General features: G+C 42.5%; 4 protein-coding genes across 7 annotated transcripts in view; all 4 read left to right on the top strand.

The window, feature by feature from the left end:
• Positions 1 to 1632, top strand: part of si:ch73-138n13.1 (STE20-like serine/threonine-protein kinase) — a 28235-nt gene extending 26603 nt beyond the window's left edge. For both annotated transcript variants that reach the window (XM_035165811.2, XM_035165810.2), the window contains one exon: positions 47 to 1632. The gene's annotated coding sequence lies outside the window, so the exon portion shown is untranslated. The remainder of the gene's footprint in view (positions 1 to 46) is intronic.
• A 134-nt stretch (positions 1633 to 1766) lies between these two features.
• LOC118114993 (beta-crystallin B3) lies at positions 1767 to 4077 on the top strand. 2 transcript variants are annotated; one of them, XM_035165816.2, is made up of 6 exons: positions 1767 to 2216; positions 2555 to 2652; positions 2861 to 2979; positions 3094 to 3226; positions 3424 to 3566; positions 3675 to 4077. In XM_035165816.2, the coding sequence occupies exons 2-6, from the start codon at positions 2578 to 2580 to the stop codon at positions 3916 to 3918; spliced, it is 714 nt and encodes a 237-aa protein (XP_035021707.1). In that variant the 5' UTR covers positions 1767 to 2216; positions 2555 to 2577; the 3' UTR covers positions 3919 to 4077. The 2 variants fall into 2 exon arrangements, with proteins under 2 accessions (XP_035021707.1, XP_035021708.1); XM_035165817.2 differs by lacking the exon at positions 1767 to 2216 and having other exon boundaries at positions 2549 to 2652.
• A 4008-nt stretch (positions 4078 to 8085) lies between these two features.
• Positions 8086 to 9559, top strand: crybb2 (crystallin, beta B2). The gene is made up of 6 exons (XM_047341247.1): positions 8086 to 8156; positions 8300 to 8303; positions 8414 to 8532; positions 8743 to 8875; positions 8984 to 9126; positions 9226 to 9559. The coding sequence occupies exons 1-6, from the start codon at positions 8086 to 8088 to the stop codon at positions 9392 to 9394; spliced, it is 639 nt and encodes a 212-aa protein (XP_047197203.1). The 3' UTR covers positions 9395 to 9559.
• Positions 9560 to 9767: 208 nt separating this feature from the next.
• ctu1 (cytosolic thiouridylase subunit 1 homolog (S. pombe)) lies at positions 9768 to 12990 on the top strand. 2 transcript variants are annotated; one of them, XM_035166930.1, is made up of 3 exons: positions 9768 to 9867; positions 11248 to 11748; positions 11906 to 12990. In XM_035166930.1, exons 2-3 carry the CDS (start codon positions 11253 to 11255, stop codon positions 12439 to 12441), a joined length of 1032 nt encoding a protein of 343 aa, XP_035022821.1. In that variant the 5' UTR covers positions 9768 to 9867; positions 11248 to 11252; the 3' UTR covers positions 12442 to 12990. The 2 variants fall into 2 exon arrangements, with proteins under 2 accessions (XP_035022821.1, XP_035022820.1); XM_035166929.2 differs by having other exon boundaries at positions 9772 to 9954.
• The last annotated feature ends 1060 nt before the right edge of the window (positions 12991 to 14050 follow it).

Here is a 14050-nt window from a genome sequence, read left to right as displayed (position 1 = left end):
TTGTTATTATTTTTGACTCCTGTTCTCCTCTCACTCTTTCCTCAAGGATGCCTTAACAGATGAATCTGTATGAAACAGAAGCCTTAACGTTTGACCCAGAGAGCAGGAGAGAGGGGAATCTACAGCTGCTGATATATTTTAGTTTTTCTTCTTTTTTTTTGGGGGGGGGAGTTCTCTCCCCGTCTGGGTGGATAATTGTGCATGGTGCCTTTTTTATAGAGAGTCTCTGACTTACTGATAAAGAAAAAACAAGCAAGGAGGAAAAAAACATCAGGCTGCTCTGCTTTATCCATTTCATGCTTGAACCTGTTGGAGCTCTCCTGCACCAGGAGGGACTTCACATGAACACTTTAATAGGGACCAGGAGCAGCGATGATGAGGAGCATGAGGAGAAAGAAAAAGCAAATTATTTTGGGACCATGTCGTCCTTATGCTGGATGTGCTTCTTCACATGCTGGTGGACAATCCAGCCAATCCTCTTCGAGATGTTTGTATTTAGTTTCACCGTTATGTATGAGCCGGCTGCGCCTGCCGCGTCATTTTGTGATGGTGGGAGTCGTACAAGCGTTGCCATAGGATTACATTTCAGACGCTGATGATTTTTTTGAACATAGAGAACAAATCACCTCTGACTTGATTGATGGTGGGGGTATATATCATGTTAGCAAGTGTAATCAGGAGATGTTATATTTGTATTATCAGTGATTTAACAAAAAGACAGTTAGTTTTGAAAACATTAATATGCATCACTACAGCAGAGGCTCTACCTTGATGAACCCCACAAACTAACAGTGTCACGGCTGCTGCGTACTGTACTGTGTGTCTTTTGTCTATTTGTGTTTTTGTCTTTGTGGAGGATCGGTGGGGTTTTTTTGGCCAACTGATGTTTGCATCTGTCAATCATGTACACTCCTTTTTTAGCACAAATACACTCTTTTGTGGAAACACTAATCAGCCTGTCCTCGCTCCTGTAATCAATTGTAGCTCTAAGCATCCATTATGAGCCATACATTCACCCTGTATTCCTCACACCCTCCTCAGATCATGAATTTTTGTTTTTCCAATGAATGAATGTGCAATTTCCTCTCTTTTGTCCCCATTAATGTGCATGCACAATCTTTACACTAACACCGGGCTTTGCTCAGAGTCGGGTTGTTGGCTCACACTACTCCAGCGGAGGGGATGGTTCATTCACTACATTGTTTACATGAATCTACCTTCTCTATCACTCCAAACAACCCTCTGTATAACTCCAAAAACTCTCTTTGCACCTGCTTAATAGCCGATCTCATGTTTGCCATCCACCCACTCGCTCTGCGCTTCTGTAAAGCACTTTGTCACTTGATGCACTACAGCACTGACCTCTGCCCCCTCTTGTTGGCCATGTTTTGTCTCCTGTATTGTCGGAGTGCTCTTGCAATGCAAGTGAATGTGTCGATCGAGTCTTTGGAGCGATTGCCCCTGGTTTCTTTGTACATGGACGTTTTACTTATTCATAAAGTTTGAGGGTTTATTTTTATGTCCTTCTTTGTCTTTTTTATTTGAAAGGAAAGATGTATATGCACTGTGTTGTACTGGCCAGTGTCCTAAAGCGAATAAATTCGTAATAAAATTTACTTGGCTTAAGCTGCAGCCTCTGTTCAGTATTTCTTTGTTGTGTGCACTTCTTTGTGAAACCTTGATCAATCTTTGTGTCAATATAAAATAGGTTTCAATCATATGAGCAGCTCATTGAAAGTAATAAGGTCAAACCTGTGAATGGAAGCATTTAAGCTTAGTGACAATACAAACCAAAACTTTTTGTTGGAAAGTTGCGAGGAGGTTTGATGTGGCTGAGATTGGGTGTAGTCTAGTGTGTGCGTGTGAGTGTCTGTGTGTGTCTGTGTGTGTTTGTGTGTGTGTTTGTGCTGAGCAGGGCTGTTTGCTGAATCCTCTTGGCGCTCACTCCCTGTGCCCGCACACAGTGCTCGCTGGCAGCCAGGCGGACGGGCAGGGCAGCGTGTGCCAACACAGCTGCCTATTGAGAGGCAGCGTTACGGACACAATGTGAGCGACAGACTTGCTGTATCAACAGCTCCCCTTTTTCTGCTGTTGTTGCCAGAAATAAACCATAAATACCACCCCTGTCCCTGCCCTCTAATGGCTCAACCCCAGCAAACACCAAGTGGCACAGAGAAAGAGGGACACTACCACTACTTCCTAGCAGGCATACCCAGGTAAAGGCCTCATTCTGGACACAGGAATTTAATAGCAGCTGTATTAATTCCAGTGCAATGGAGTTAGATGGTGCTGCATCAGTGAAGGTTTGAAGGATTTTGACATCATGGATTGTAACCGAAGCTAATAAGGAATACGGTTCTTGTATTATCCTGTAAACAGAATTCTATAGTGCAAATGAGTTTTTGCTACTTTAGGACAAAATAAATAAAATCCTCCTTCAGGGTGAGTTATGAGTTGCAACTGTGACATTGAGCTCTCCTCCTGTGCCTGTGTGTACATGTGTGATGGATGGTACTCTGTCTGGGTGTGTGCTGCTTCTGCTGCTGCCAAAAAGTGGAGGAGCAGTGGATCAAGAGGATGTCAGATCAGCAAAGCGCCCCAGAGCAGCTGGCTGCTGGGAAGAGCCAGGGTGGAGCTGGAGCCACGTATAAGGTACTGTCTACAAATGAAAAGCCGGTTTGATCAGGGAGGGATTTCTCACTGAACTGTTTTACTTCCCTTTTGCACCCTGTCTGTATGATATCTTACAATAACAATGCGATTAATCAGTGGATAATATGTGTCATCTCATGGAGGCCTTCATTTCAAACTGTTGGTGCTATGCAGTCTGAGAACACGCAGGTCTCTCTCCCTGATCCAGGTGGTGCTGTTTGAGTTCGAGAACTTCCAGGGCTGCAAGGCAGAGTTTTCTGCTGAGTGTAAAGATGTTACAGAGAAGGGACTGGAGAAGGTTGGATCTCTGATAGTTGAGTCAGGACCGTGAGTATAGTGCATATTTCAGTTCATTTAGCTCATAAAGTGCTGATCCTTCTTCACATATGTGTTGTTTTTTTTTTGTCACATTACCATCTGTTTTCTCCTTTTCCCCCTCAGCTGGGTGGGTTATGATCGACATGACTTCTCAGGGGAGCAGTTTATCTTGGAGAAGGGCGAGTATCCACGCTGGGACACCTGGACTAACAGTCAGAACAGCTACTCCCTCTTTTCTCTAAGGCTGCTCAAAGTGGTGGGTGACTTGACTTTAACCACAAAACTGACACTGCTCCTCCAGACACTGATGCATGGTTTTATATTTAAGCTTGCTCACACATCACTTTCACACACGGCTCTTTGACCTTCCTACACAACATTAACAAACAGTCAGCACTGACTGGAGTCATTTGAAGGACTTGAAAGTACCATGTGTCTGTTTCTCCTCAATAGGACAGTGCAGAGCACAAGCTCCACCTGTATGAGAACCCCGGATATACTGGTAGAAAGATGGAGATTGTTGATGATGATGTGCCCAGTTTGTGGGGCCATGGTTTTCAGGATCGTGTAGCAAGTATCAAGGCTCTTAACGGAACGTAAGATCCTTCCTTTCAGTTAGACCTATCAGATTATAAACTAATAAATAATTCCAATCTGGTATTTTATGTGACAAATATAACACAGTTTGTTTTCCCTTTCTCCAGATGGGTTGGCTACATGTACCCAGGCTACAGAGGCCGCCAGTTTATCTTCGAGCGAGGTGATTTCAAGCATTGGAATGACTGGGAGGCCCCTGCGCCTCAGATCCAGTCTGTCCGACGCGTGAGGGACATGCAGTGGCACAAGAGGGGCTGTTTCACCGTTCCTGACCCGGATCCGGCTCCCGGCCCTGAACCCGACCCCGCCCCAGTACCTCCTGCACCCCCTGCCTCAGCTGGAGCCAGCTGAGCAGCATCCTCGCCTGCCTCCCGACCCCTCCCACAGCCTCCCCCACGCTGCTGACAGTGCCCGCCCTCTGCCTTGACCTAACCATGGCAAACTGCTGCTTGTGCCCAGTGAGGGATGCCATGTATGTTTCAGTGGCGAATAAAAGTTGTTTGACCTGGAGTTGGCCCTGTTTGTTGGTGATGTTACTGATGATTATTGTTAGTCAAGGTGACTTAAACTGAAAAGCCACAATCAGAGATGATGTCGATGTGAAAATAGTGTCACCCACATATTTTCTCTTAAGATGAGCTCAGTTTATTTACAAGGCACATTTACTGTTTGTGTTTCCCCTGTGATGTCAGACAACTCATGTAGCATTATGAGCACATGACTTAGAGAATATGTAGACACACATCTGCTCAACAGCAATGGAAATGATGTCATACTGTATGTATGCTTGCTATTAAAACAGAGTGCACTGCATTCCCTTCCATAGTCGTCATTGTGCATTTGATGGGTAATGATCCTCATCCATCATTATTGGTCACCAGGTAATTATTAGGAGCTAACATTATGTCATTAGTCATCAAAATAATCTTTGAATTATGTGCAGCATTTTGGAAAATTAAATATTAGTCTTCTGATAACATTCCACAAGCTGCAGATGTGTTAACTTTTCATAATGACAAAAAATAGTACATACAGGCTACTATTCTGCTGTAATACAGCGGTAACAATCAAAAACAGAAATCATTACCATCCTAACATGATTAAGAGGAGTCATTAACACGTCCAAACTTTTCTCTTTGGTGCCTAAATACATGAAAAATAAAGAATAGAGTGGCATAGGCATAAACAGGACTCTGTGTCATCCAGTGCATCCCTACTTGTTTTAGAGTTTTTAATGAGTACATGCAAAAAACATACAGTCTGCCAACGGTGAGCCTTAAGAAAACACATATGTGGCATCTTAACATCCATCAGAGGAGTCCAGGGGGTTTCAGTTTGGTTTATCCACACTGCATAAAGATTATGTAGATTTCTTAACCAGTCTAATAATTGTGAGGGTGTGTTCTAACTTATTTTCGGGATGTTGTGTCATGTTCAGTCTAAATATTGTACTGCAGCATGGAGCTGTACTCTTTGACACAATCAATACATGTACAAGTTAATATATTCTTTATAAGTACAAGGTATAAGCTCGGGAGCTGTGATTTGAATCAGCCAATGACAGATGATACTGTCATAAACCGTTCGGGTTCCGGTTCATTCTAATGTTTCTAATGCTGAACTGAAATTAGTTGTAATGAAGTCAAAATATGATAAATGGTCTGTATTTACACAGCCATCTTCTAAGTACAGGTTTTGCCATTCACACATTCATACAGTGCATTTATGTGCAGCACTTTCTCTGTTGTGCACATCACTCACACACTGTCAGTGTCCTGTGTCCTACCCAAGGTCACTTTTTCATGTGCAATCGGGAAGAGTGGGATCGAACCGCCAACCTTCTGGTGAAAGGGCAACCCACTCTACCTCCTGAGCCACTGCCGCCCCAAAAACAAATGATATCCCCCCAAAAAAGTTGCCACCTACTTTCAGCATCATATGTCTTGACAACAAAAATTTACCAGACTTTACCAAAATCCTTGGTTACATGAAGATTCACACAGTCACACCGATCCTCACAGTCTCAATCAAGGCCTTGCATTGTATTTCATTTTAATTATGTTCAATTCAATTTGCTATGTTTAAACTACATACATTTATGTACATTTTATCTGTACAGTCTTCACCAGGAAGACTTTATAACATAACATACAGTTGTTTTATGTGATGTTCTCCCCGTGTCTGTGTGGGTTTTCTCTAAGTTCACCGGCTTCCTTCCGCAGTCCAAAGACATGCAGACTGGGGTTGAGTTAGTTGGAGACGTGTAAATGTGAAAGTTAAAGGTTGTTTGTCGCCATATCTAAGTCCTGTGATAGGCTGGCGACCTGCCCACAGTGTGCCCCGCCTCTCGCCCAATGTCACCTGATTAGCTCCGACTCCCCCTGCGACCCATGAAGGATACAAAGTAATGATAATGGATGGTTGGAGGGATGTTTAATGTGACTCCTTAGAACGTTATTTCTGTGTTTTTTGTTAAATTGCAAACACAACAAGACAAAAACAAGTTTTTTTTGTTGTTGTTTGGTTTTGTTTACAAAGTGTCCGTGGACACGCCTCTCCCCACAGGCACTGATTTTTACGGACATAGGCCAGAGTGCAAAGGTTAGGTCAGCTTCCCTGGTGAGTTGGGTGAGGACGAGAATCGCTGATATTGATACACAAGACTGTTTTTACTGAAAAATAACAAAGTGCAGTTTGAATTCTGTGAAATAAGAAAATGATTGCTGGGACAGTATCTGTAGTATCAACAGGACGGGTAGTCAGCTGTTTGCTTCCTGTGCAGTGCAGCTATGATACCTGAACAACACACAACACAGTATGTAGACAGTATTCACAGTAAAAGTCATTTTGCCATCTCAGTGAGCTCCAGATCTCTTTTGCACTGCACCAACATAAATACTGACGCAAGAATAGATGTTTTCACATTTCCACATGATTCTAGTGCAGACTGAACTGAGATATGATGACAGTCATTACATATGAGAAGGTGAAAAAAGTAATTATCAAATTATCAAATTATCACAAAATTACTTAAAGTATGAGCGCAGTAAAAAATAAAAAGTGACATATGTCACTTTAATTTTTTGCTGAACCACAAAACTTCAGATCTAAAATCTTGACTTTAGTTTATCTGCCCTTAAAGTGTCATCTGAACAAATTAAAAGAAAGAAGAGGTATTCATATTTTGTACGTATATAAAAGTAAAAAATATCACAAAGAATATAACAAAATACTAGCTAAGTGTAGTAATAATGTAGTATTGGTTTGTTAACACTGCACCAATGCACAAGTAGCAGTGTACCTCTGAATGTATATGCACCTTTGAATGTATATAATTTTAGTTTTGTATTGTATTGTATTTTACTTTTTTTTTATATGAAGCTCTTTCTACTGTGCTTTTATTTGTATTCACTGCTGAGCTGATCTGTTTATGTCAAATAAAAACTTGACCTTGAACTGTTGCAGTTAATGGAGGTGAAGAAAGTTTTATATGGAAATGACCTCCTCCAAAGAGTAACATGATAAATCCAATGGCTGTGAGATGATTAATTTAAGAAAAACAAAGACTGCTTCACAAAATTATATCAATGATTTATTTATTTGGTCTTGATGTCATATCAAACTTTTAGTTAATTGAAAGCATTAGAGACATTTGGAGGGGAAATCACTCTTTAGTAGAATTGTAACTGCAGCTGTCAGATAGATATAATGGAGCAAAAACTACAAATTTGAACTGTAGAGGAGACAAAGTAGAATAAGATAGTACCTCTGAATCAAAAAATATACTCACATGACACTGGGAGTGCATACCTCGCCAAGACTCAATACTCCACTACTGAATCCATGTTAAAATTCACTAGATGTGGATTTTTATTTGGATCTGTACCAAACTGAACTAATCTGCACCTAAACATGCCTGATTCTTTTCAGCTAGATCCATGAATTATTCTCTGAGATATCATGGAAAACGTTGAAAGACGTCCTATCTCGCATTGTTAAAGAAAGTTTAGAAAAATCCTGGATCTTCCCCCGGATCCAAATCTGCACATAAATTGAATGGGTTCTTTCCTGACTCACGCTGCATCCTTCCTCCAAGTTTCATGTTAATCCGTTCAGTAGTTTTTGCATAATGCTGTAACTAATTAACAAACACAGATGAAAATAAAACCTGTGTGAAAGTCAAAAGTTTTAACTTCGAGCCAACCTTCTGTGCTGCTTCTTTTTAGCTTTGCACAGATTAGCTGCAGTGTTTTCTAGAAATTAGATACAAAATAAACCTACACTAGTGTAAATATTCAGTAGTGTTTGTTATTCAATCCAGTCCACCATCTCCCCTGTACAGTAAACCCCATCTTTTACAAGCCCTCTCTTTCTCTCTCCCTCTCATTGTAGGTGCAGGTCTCTTGGCACTGTTTGTGCTGAATCATGTGGATGTCGAACAATGACTGGCTGGACAAAACTGGCTACTAATGAAATAACTTTGTGGGAGTGTGACACCCCGGGGTGGGGGGAGGCTACATGGTGACCCCTCATTTCGGTGTTCTGGGCCTATGGCAGGCCGATCTGCAGGCCAGCTTGGACACTGTGGGGTACTGTTGGCAGAGTTTCCACCCTGGGCGTTTTAATTAACTTTGTCGATGAAAGAGAGGAAATGCAGCAAACGCAGAGCAGCTCAGTCTGCATCTTACAGCTCCCTCTGTGTTGTGAGCACTGGTGCGTTCTCCATTTGAAGTCTGGTATCTTCTAAACATCAGTCGGACGACACTTCAAATTGAAAAAAGTAGCACAACAAAGCTTGTTTCAGTATGTTGAACATCTTCTCCTCTTCTCTCCCACTGGCTCACAGCTGGTTATCTATGAGCAGGAAAACTTCCAGGGACGCTGCCATGAGCTGACTGGCCCCAGTAACAACCTCCAGGAAGCAGGCGTGGAGAAAGTGGGCTCCATACTGGTGCTGTGTGGACCGTGAGTGTGGGTGTGGAGACGGACAGAAAACTTGACTCTGACTTTAGAACCTTACACACAGAGGAAGAGGGGCTAAATTTTTTTATGAGTTGGCGATGGCACACAGAAGAACACAAATAAATGTATTCTATGCATATTTAACCAGCTTTCCTTTCTGCTTTGCCCCCTGCACCAACGACAACCCTCCATGTGTCTGCTCTGCCCCGTCAGATGGGTGGGATACGAGCAGGCCAACTGTAAAGGGGAGCAGTACGTGTTTGAGAAGGGGGAGTATCCTCGCTGGGATTCCTGGACCAACAGCAGGCGCAGTGACACCATTGTTGCTTTTCGCCCGATTAAAGTGGTAAAACAATCCCACCATTTAAATATTGTTACAACCCCCCATCACTCACACATCACTGTTGATTTGCTCAACAACTCAACCCACTGGATTGTTTTGTTGTTTTCTCAGGACAGCCAGGAGCACAAGATTGTCCTTTACGAAAACCCCAGCTTTGCAGGGAAGAAGATAGAAATCATAGACGATGATGTCCCCAGCTTCCACGCACACGGCTACCAGGAGAAGGTCTCCTCTGTCCGGGTTCAGAGTGGCACGTGAGTCCATCCTGCAAACAAATCTTGTGCACCACACTTATCTCAGACCTCTGACCTCTAACTGTCTCTCCTCTGTTTTCCCCTCTCTGTGCGCACCAGTTGGGTGGGCTACCAGTACCCAGGCTACAGAGGCTATCAGTACCTGTTTGAAAAGGGGGAGTACAAGGACAGCTCTGAGTTCGGGGCCCAGATTCCTCAGATCCAGTCGGTTCGGCGCATCAGAGACATGCAGTGGCATCAGAGGGGTGCTTTTCACCCCGTCAACTAAGTTTGTGACTCTTACCTGTCGTGAACCCTGACCTCGGCCGCCTTACTCCCCCCCCCAGCAGCAACCCCTTTGTCCTTCATTTACACCATACGGCATTTTGATATCCATTGCAGCTGTTGCAGTAGTGACATTCTTTGATGCAAATTAATAAATCCTTATTGCTTACATTTCACCTGCTTGTGTCATTTACCTCTCCTTACTCTTTGCCAGACTTCTCAGGTTCACCTCAAAGATAAAACACAGTAATATATAAACAATATCAGTAATATTTAATGATTAATGAAGGTACCACAGACACATTTCAGGGCTGTCGGTATTAGTTTTAGATGCACTGTCCAACTCCGGTCGATAGGCTGTGCTCCAGAGCCTTAAATCCGCCACCACGCTCTGTTTACCGGAGAAGAAGAGCCACACACGCTGAGACAACATGCTACACAACCTCAACTCATTCGTATAAAACTGAAGTTGTTTAAGTAAGAAAAGTTATACTTTATCCAACTTTTCCTGGGATACTTCCACCTCATATCCTCAGTTCAGAGCTCGGCTCATCGGAGACGTTGGTATGAAACGTTATCTAACATTAATGTTACTGTTAGCTTAGCTTAGCTAGCAAGACACGTTCAATGTTGACCGTATGATGATGTTGAGTTATAATCTCGTATCATTTGACTTCAATAATGATACTAAAACTGATTAATGCCATTTGTGTGCTTTACTTATATTAAGAACACTTTATACATTTATATGTAAGGGTTTAGTCGTTTTTATCCACTTCATCTCAGTGTTTCTTTATGGAGACACCATCACAGTTAACGTAGCTAGCGAATGTTCACCTTTAAAACGGGTAATTGATACAACAATTCTTATTATCCAGACTATGATTCTATTGGACATCAAGTAAGGGCGTTTTATTAGTCATTTAGTTTAACTCTTGAGTTCGGCATGACTTGAACAACTGATTTAACTGTGACCATGACTGTTTAGTTGCCCTCTTCGGCTGTATGTTGTACTACAGTAGTGTTAGTGTGCATTGTGAGACAGTGGCATAAATAACAGTAAAATCAATACTTGAACTGGGACAGAGGGAGTTTCTGTATTGAACCACCATGTAGCATATTTGTAGTGTTTAGTTTTCCTTAGAAAATACACTGATAGATGACTGACAGTATCTTCCTGGAAGCACAAACACTGTTATTATGTTCTGTGGATTTTGAGTCCTAGATTAATGAATTCCAGAAGTCTCTCTACTTAAAGGATACTGATAAGTCACTTATATTAATGCAGCACTATATAACTTTTGTTGAGCAGCACCGCCCTCTGCAGCCACATGTGGTGATTAATGCTGTTGGGCTCAGTGTTCGAACGATTAATAGTTTTTCATGTAGAGAAAAACCAAAGCCTATCAATGTGTTGAGTGGAGCTCTGACTGCGTGGTCCCACTCTCTGAGCTGGGACCCAACTGGACGGTGGATACTACCCATGATCCCTTGCTTCCTGAACCAGGAGATGTGCTGCTTTAACAAATACACCAAACTCTGTTTAGAATTCTTCATATTTTGGTTTCCTCGCTGAATATTTGAGATTAACATACTTTTATAATTTACTGTCTTGTATAGGAACAAGATATATATATTTTTTCTTGTTCACACAACTTAATAAGATTTAATACACTTGACTTAAACACCTATATAACCAATCTACAATAAACACAGACTGTTTGCTTTGTTAAAACACCTGCATCAAAAAGATGGAGCTTTGTAGGTTTGTGCTTCCATAGGACTTTGACATAAAAATATATGGAAACACTTGTTAAACTAATTTTATAACCTCATTCCAAAAACTTTTGTCTCCAGTCAAGATGCCTATCCTGTGCAGCAGCTGTGCAGAGAAGCGAGCTATGCTAAAACGGCCAAAAACAGGCCACTCGTTGTGTAAGGAATGCTTCTTCTGGGCCTTTGAGGAGGAGGTGCATCGGACGATTTTGGCAGCAAAGCTCTTCAAACCTGGGGAAACTGTAGGAATCGCTGCCTCAGGAGGGAAGGACTCGACAGTGCTCGCACATGTAATGAAGCTCCTAAATGAGCGATACAACTATGGCCTTGAACTTATGCTTCTCTCAGTGGATGAGGGAATCACTGGTTACCGGGACGACTCGTTGGAGACCGTGAAGAGGAATCAGCAACAGTATGAACTGCCACTGATGATTGTGTCTTATGAGGAGCTGTATGGCTGGACTATGGATGCTATAGTGAAGCAGGTGGGACTGAAAAATAACTGCACTTTCTGTGGAGTGTTCAGAAGGCAGGCGCTAGACAGAGGAGCCATCATGCTGAAAGTGGACAAGATATGTACAGGTAACGTCAAATCCACATAGCCCTTTTAAACTATTAATACAAGATTTTCAACCTTGAAATGTACAGACTGTAGCAGTATCAGTCTTAATGTTAAACAGTAAATAATTTGTTGGGTTTGGTTTCAGTAGCTGGATCTGTTTTTGTATTTTTTGGACAGGTCACAACGCCGATGATGTGGCAGAAACAGTTCTGATGAATGTCATGCGAGGGGATATAGCTCGTCTACGCCGCTGCACCGCCATCTCCACTGTCAGCGAGGGTGAAGGAGTCGTGCCGCGCTGCAAGCCCCTGAAATACGCATATGAGAAGGAGATTGTTCTGTACGCTTACTTTAAGAAGTTGGACTACTTTTCCACTGAATGTATCTACTCTCCCAATGCATATCGTGGCCACGCCAGGACCTTTTTAAAGGACCTGGAGAGTGTAAGGCCCAGCTCCATCATGGACATCATCCACTCCGGGGAGAACCTCTCTGTGCGGGAGGGGGTGAAGATGCCCGTGCAGGGGACCTGTGGTCGGTGTGGCTACATCTCCAGTCAGGCACTTTGCAAGGCCTGCGTGCTGCTGGAGGGGCTGAACCGAGGCCTGCCAAGGCTGGGTATCGGCAAACACCACCGTCTGCATGAAAAACTCCTCTCCCAGCAGCCCCTTAATGAGAAAGAAGAAAGGAAACTAAAAGCTGTAGACTTCTAAAAGTATTATCCCCTGTTCTATTTACTATCAGACTGACATGACATTTTAGCATAAACCATATTTGATCTCGTTTATATGGGAAAATACTCAAGTGGGGAATCAACAACTTACATGCATCACATTTGAGGTAAACAGAAAAATTCTTGATGCATCTTCAAAGGTCTGGATGTTCTTTTAATGGGATTTATTTGGTGTGAAATTCAGTATTTTCCAAGCTTGTATTTTTCTGTTTCATTATTGAGTTGTTAAACTTTGGGAGGCACAAATACTAAATACTTACTAGTAACTAGTAACATAACTAGTTTTCTCCTGTAGGTCTGTGACATGCAGAGACATGGACTACATGTCATGGCTACATTTGTTTTAAAATTGAGATGATTATGCCTGGTTCCACTGCACTGTGATATCACACTGCCAGCATGTTTTAGTTCTTTATTTTATGCTACCTCTTAATGTCCCTGTGTACCGGCCTATGGGATTGATATGATGACGTTCATGGTCACATTCCAAGGTGTTTTATGAATAATTTAATAAAAGCTTTGTCCCACATTTTCAGTGTTGTCTCCATGTTTCTCTTTGGTTTGTCTGGCTCAGAGTTCTTACCAGTAATGTTGCATGCCTCTGTTGTGAAGGTCCCGGACTCTGTAATAAACTTAGATTTTGAAATATACTTGCAACCAGGTTATTATTTGAAAGTGCAAGCAGATGGTAAACCAGTTCAATGTATTATTGCACTTCCAAATCTGTTTATTGCATATGATTACATACATCCAGTTAATACATACTTGCATACACACACAAGCACACATTCCTGTATTGTCAAAAGTCATACATTCACCCATTGTATATTATGGTATGGTCCTAGGTACAGTTTCAGAACAACCCATTCTCCTGGATTCTATTGAAATATCAGCAGTTCAACTCCAGTGCATAAACACCTGCCCACCACAGTGCCCCCTTCCCTCTACCACATTGCCCCCGCTTTCAATCCTGGAGAGGGACGTTAACTTCAGGAGACAGAACCCCCAGCAGGGGGTGAGTCTGTCTCCCCATCCATTATGAAACACTGTGCCGATCAGTGTTCGCAGACTTTTTGAACACCTCACAGGATAAATATCATGTGCCTGCCTGCTAAAAATCCTCCACCTTGATCTGCATCCCCAAAAAAACAAGGACCACAGGACTTTATGACAACAGACCCATCGCCCTGCCTTTTGTGGAAGTCTTTTGAACGCCTTGTTTTTTCCCACCTCAAGGTCACCAACCCCCTCCTAGTCCCTCTACAGATCTGTAGACGATGCAGTAAACATGGCTCTCCACTTCATCCTCCAGCACCTGGACTCCCCAGGAACCTACGCCAGGATCCTGTTTGTGGACTTCAGCTCTGCATTCAACACCATATTCCCTGCTCTGCTTCAGGACAAGCTCTCTCAGCTGAGCGTGCCTGACTCCATCTGTAGTTGGATCACAGACTTACTGATGTGACCGTGGCAGATAACGGACTAACTGTACTTTGCACAATCCAGTCTCTAGTATTTACTTACAATGTATTGCACAATCCCTCCCCTGGTGCTTATAGTATTTTTTTTCTATTTAATTTTGTTTCCTA

The sequence above is a fragment of the Hippoglossus stenolepis genome, chromosome 9, assembly GCF_022539355.2.
Source record: "Hippoglossus stenolepis isolate QCI-W04-F060 chromosome 9, HSTE1.2, whole genome shotgun sequence".
NCBI classification, from domain to species: domain Eukaryota; kingdom Metazoa; phylum Chordata; class Actinopteri; order Pleuronectiformes; family Pleuronectidae; genus Hippoglossus; species Hippoglossus stenolepis.
Note: the sequence above shows the minus strand (reverse complement) of the source record. Positions and strands in the feature narration are given on the sequence as shown.

What these genes read in the sequence shown, in the direction of transcription:
- crybb2 (XM_047341247.1), top strand. Translation starts at nt 8,086, where the DNA reads ATGGTGACCCCTCATTTCGGTGTTCTGGGCCTATGGCAGGCCGATCTG. An exon ending in CTTTTCGCCCGATTAAAGTG is followed by an intron (nt 8,876 to 8,983) that starts GTAAAACAATCC and finishes TTGTTTTCTCAG; the next exon opens with GACAGCCAGGAGCACAAGAT. An exon ending in GTCCGGGTTCAGAGTGGCAC is followed by an intron (nt 9,127 to 9,225) that starts GTGAGTCCATCC and finishes TGTGCGCACCAG; the next exon opens with TTGGGTGGGCTACCAGTACC.
- LOC118114993 (XM_035165816.2), top strand. Translation starts at nt 2,578, where the DNA reads ATGTCAGATCAGCAAAGCGCCCCAGAGCAGCTGGCTGCTGGGAAGAGC. An exon ending in CTCTAAGGCTGCTCAAAGTG is followed by an intron (nt 3,227 to 3,423) that starts GTGGGTGACTTG and finishes TCTCCTCAATAG; the next exon opens with GACAGTGCAGAGCACAAGCT. An exon ending in ATCAAGGCTCTTAACGGAAC is followed by an intron (nt 3,567 to 3,674) that starts GTAAGATCCTTC and finishes CCCTTTCTCCAG; the next exon opens with ATGGGTTGGCTACATGTACC.
- ctu1 (XM_035166930.1), top strand. Translation starts at nt 11,253, where the DNA reads ATGCCTATCCTGTGCAGCAGCTGTGCAGAGAAGCGAGCTATGCTAAAA. An exon ending in AGTGGACAAGATATGTACAG is followed by an intron (nt 11,749 to 11,905) that starts GTAACGTCAAAT and finishes TTTTTTGGACAG; the next exon opens with GTCACAACGCCGATGATGTG.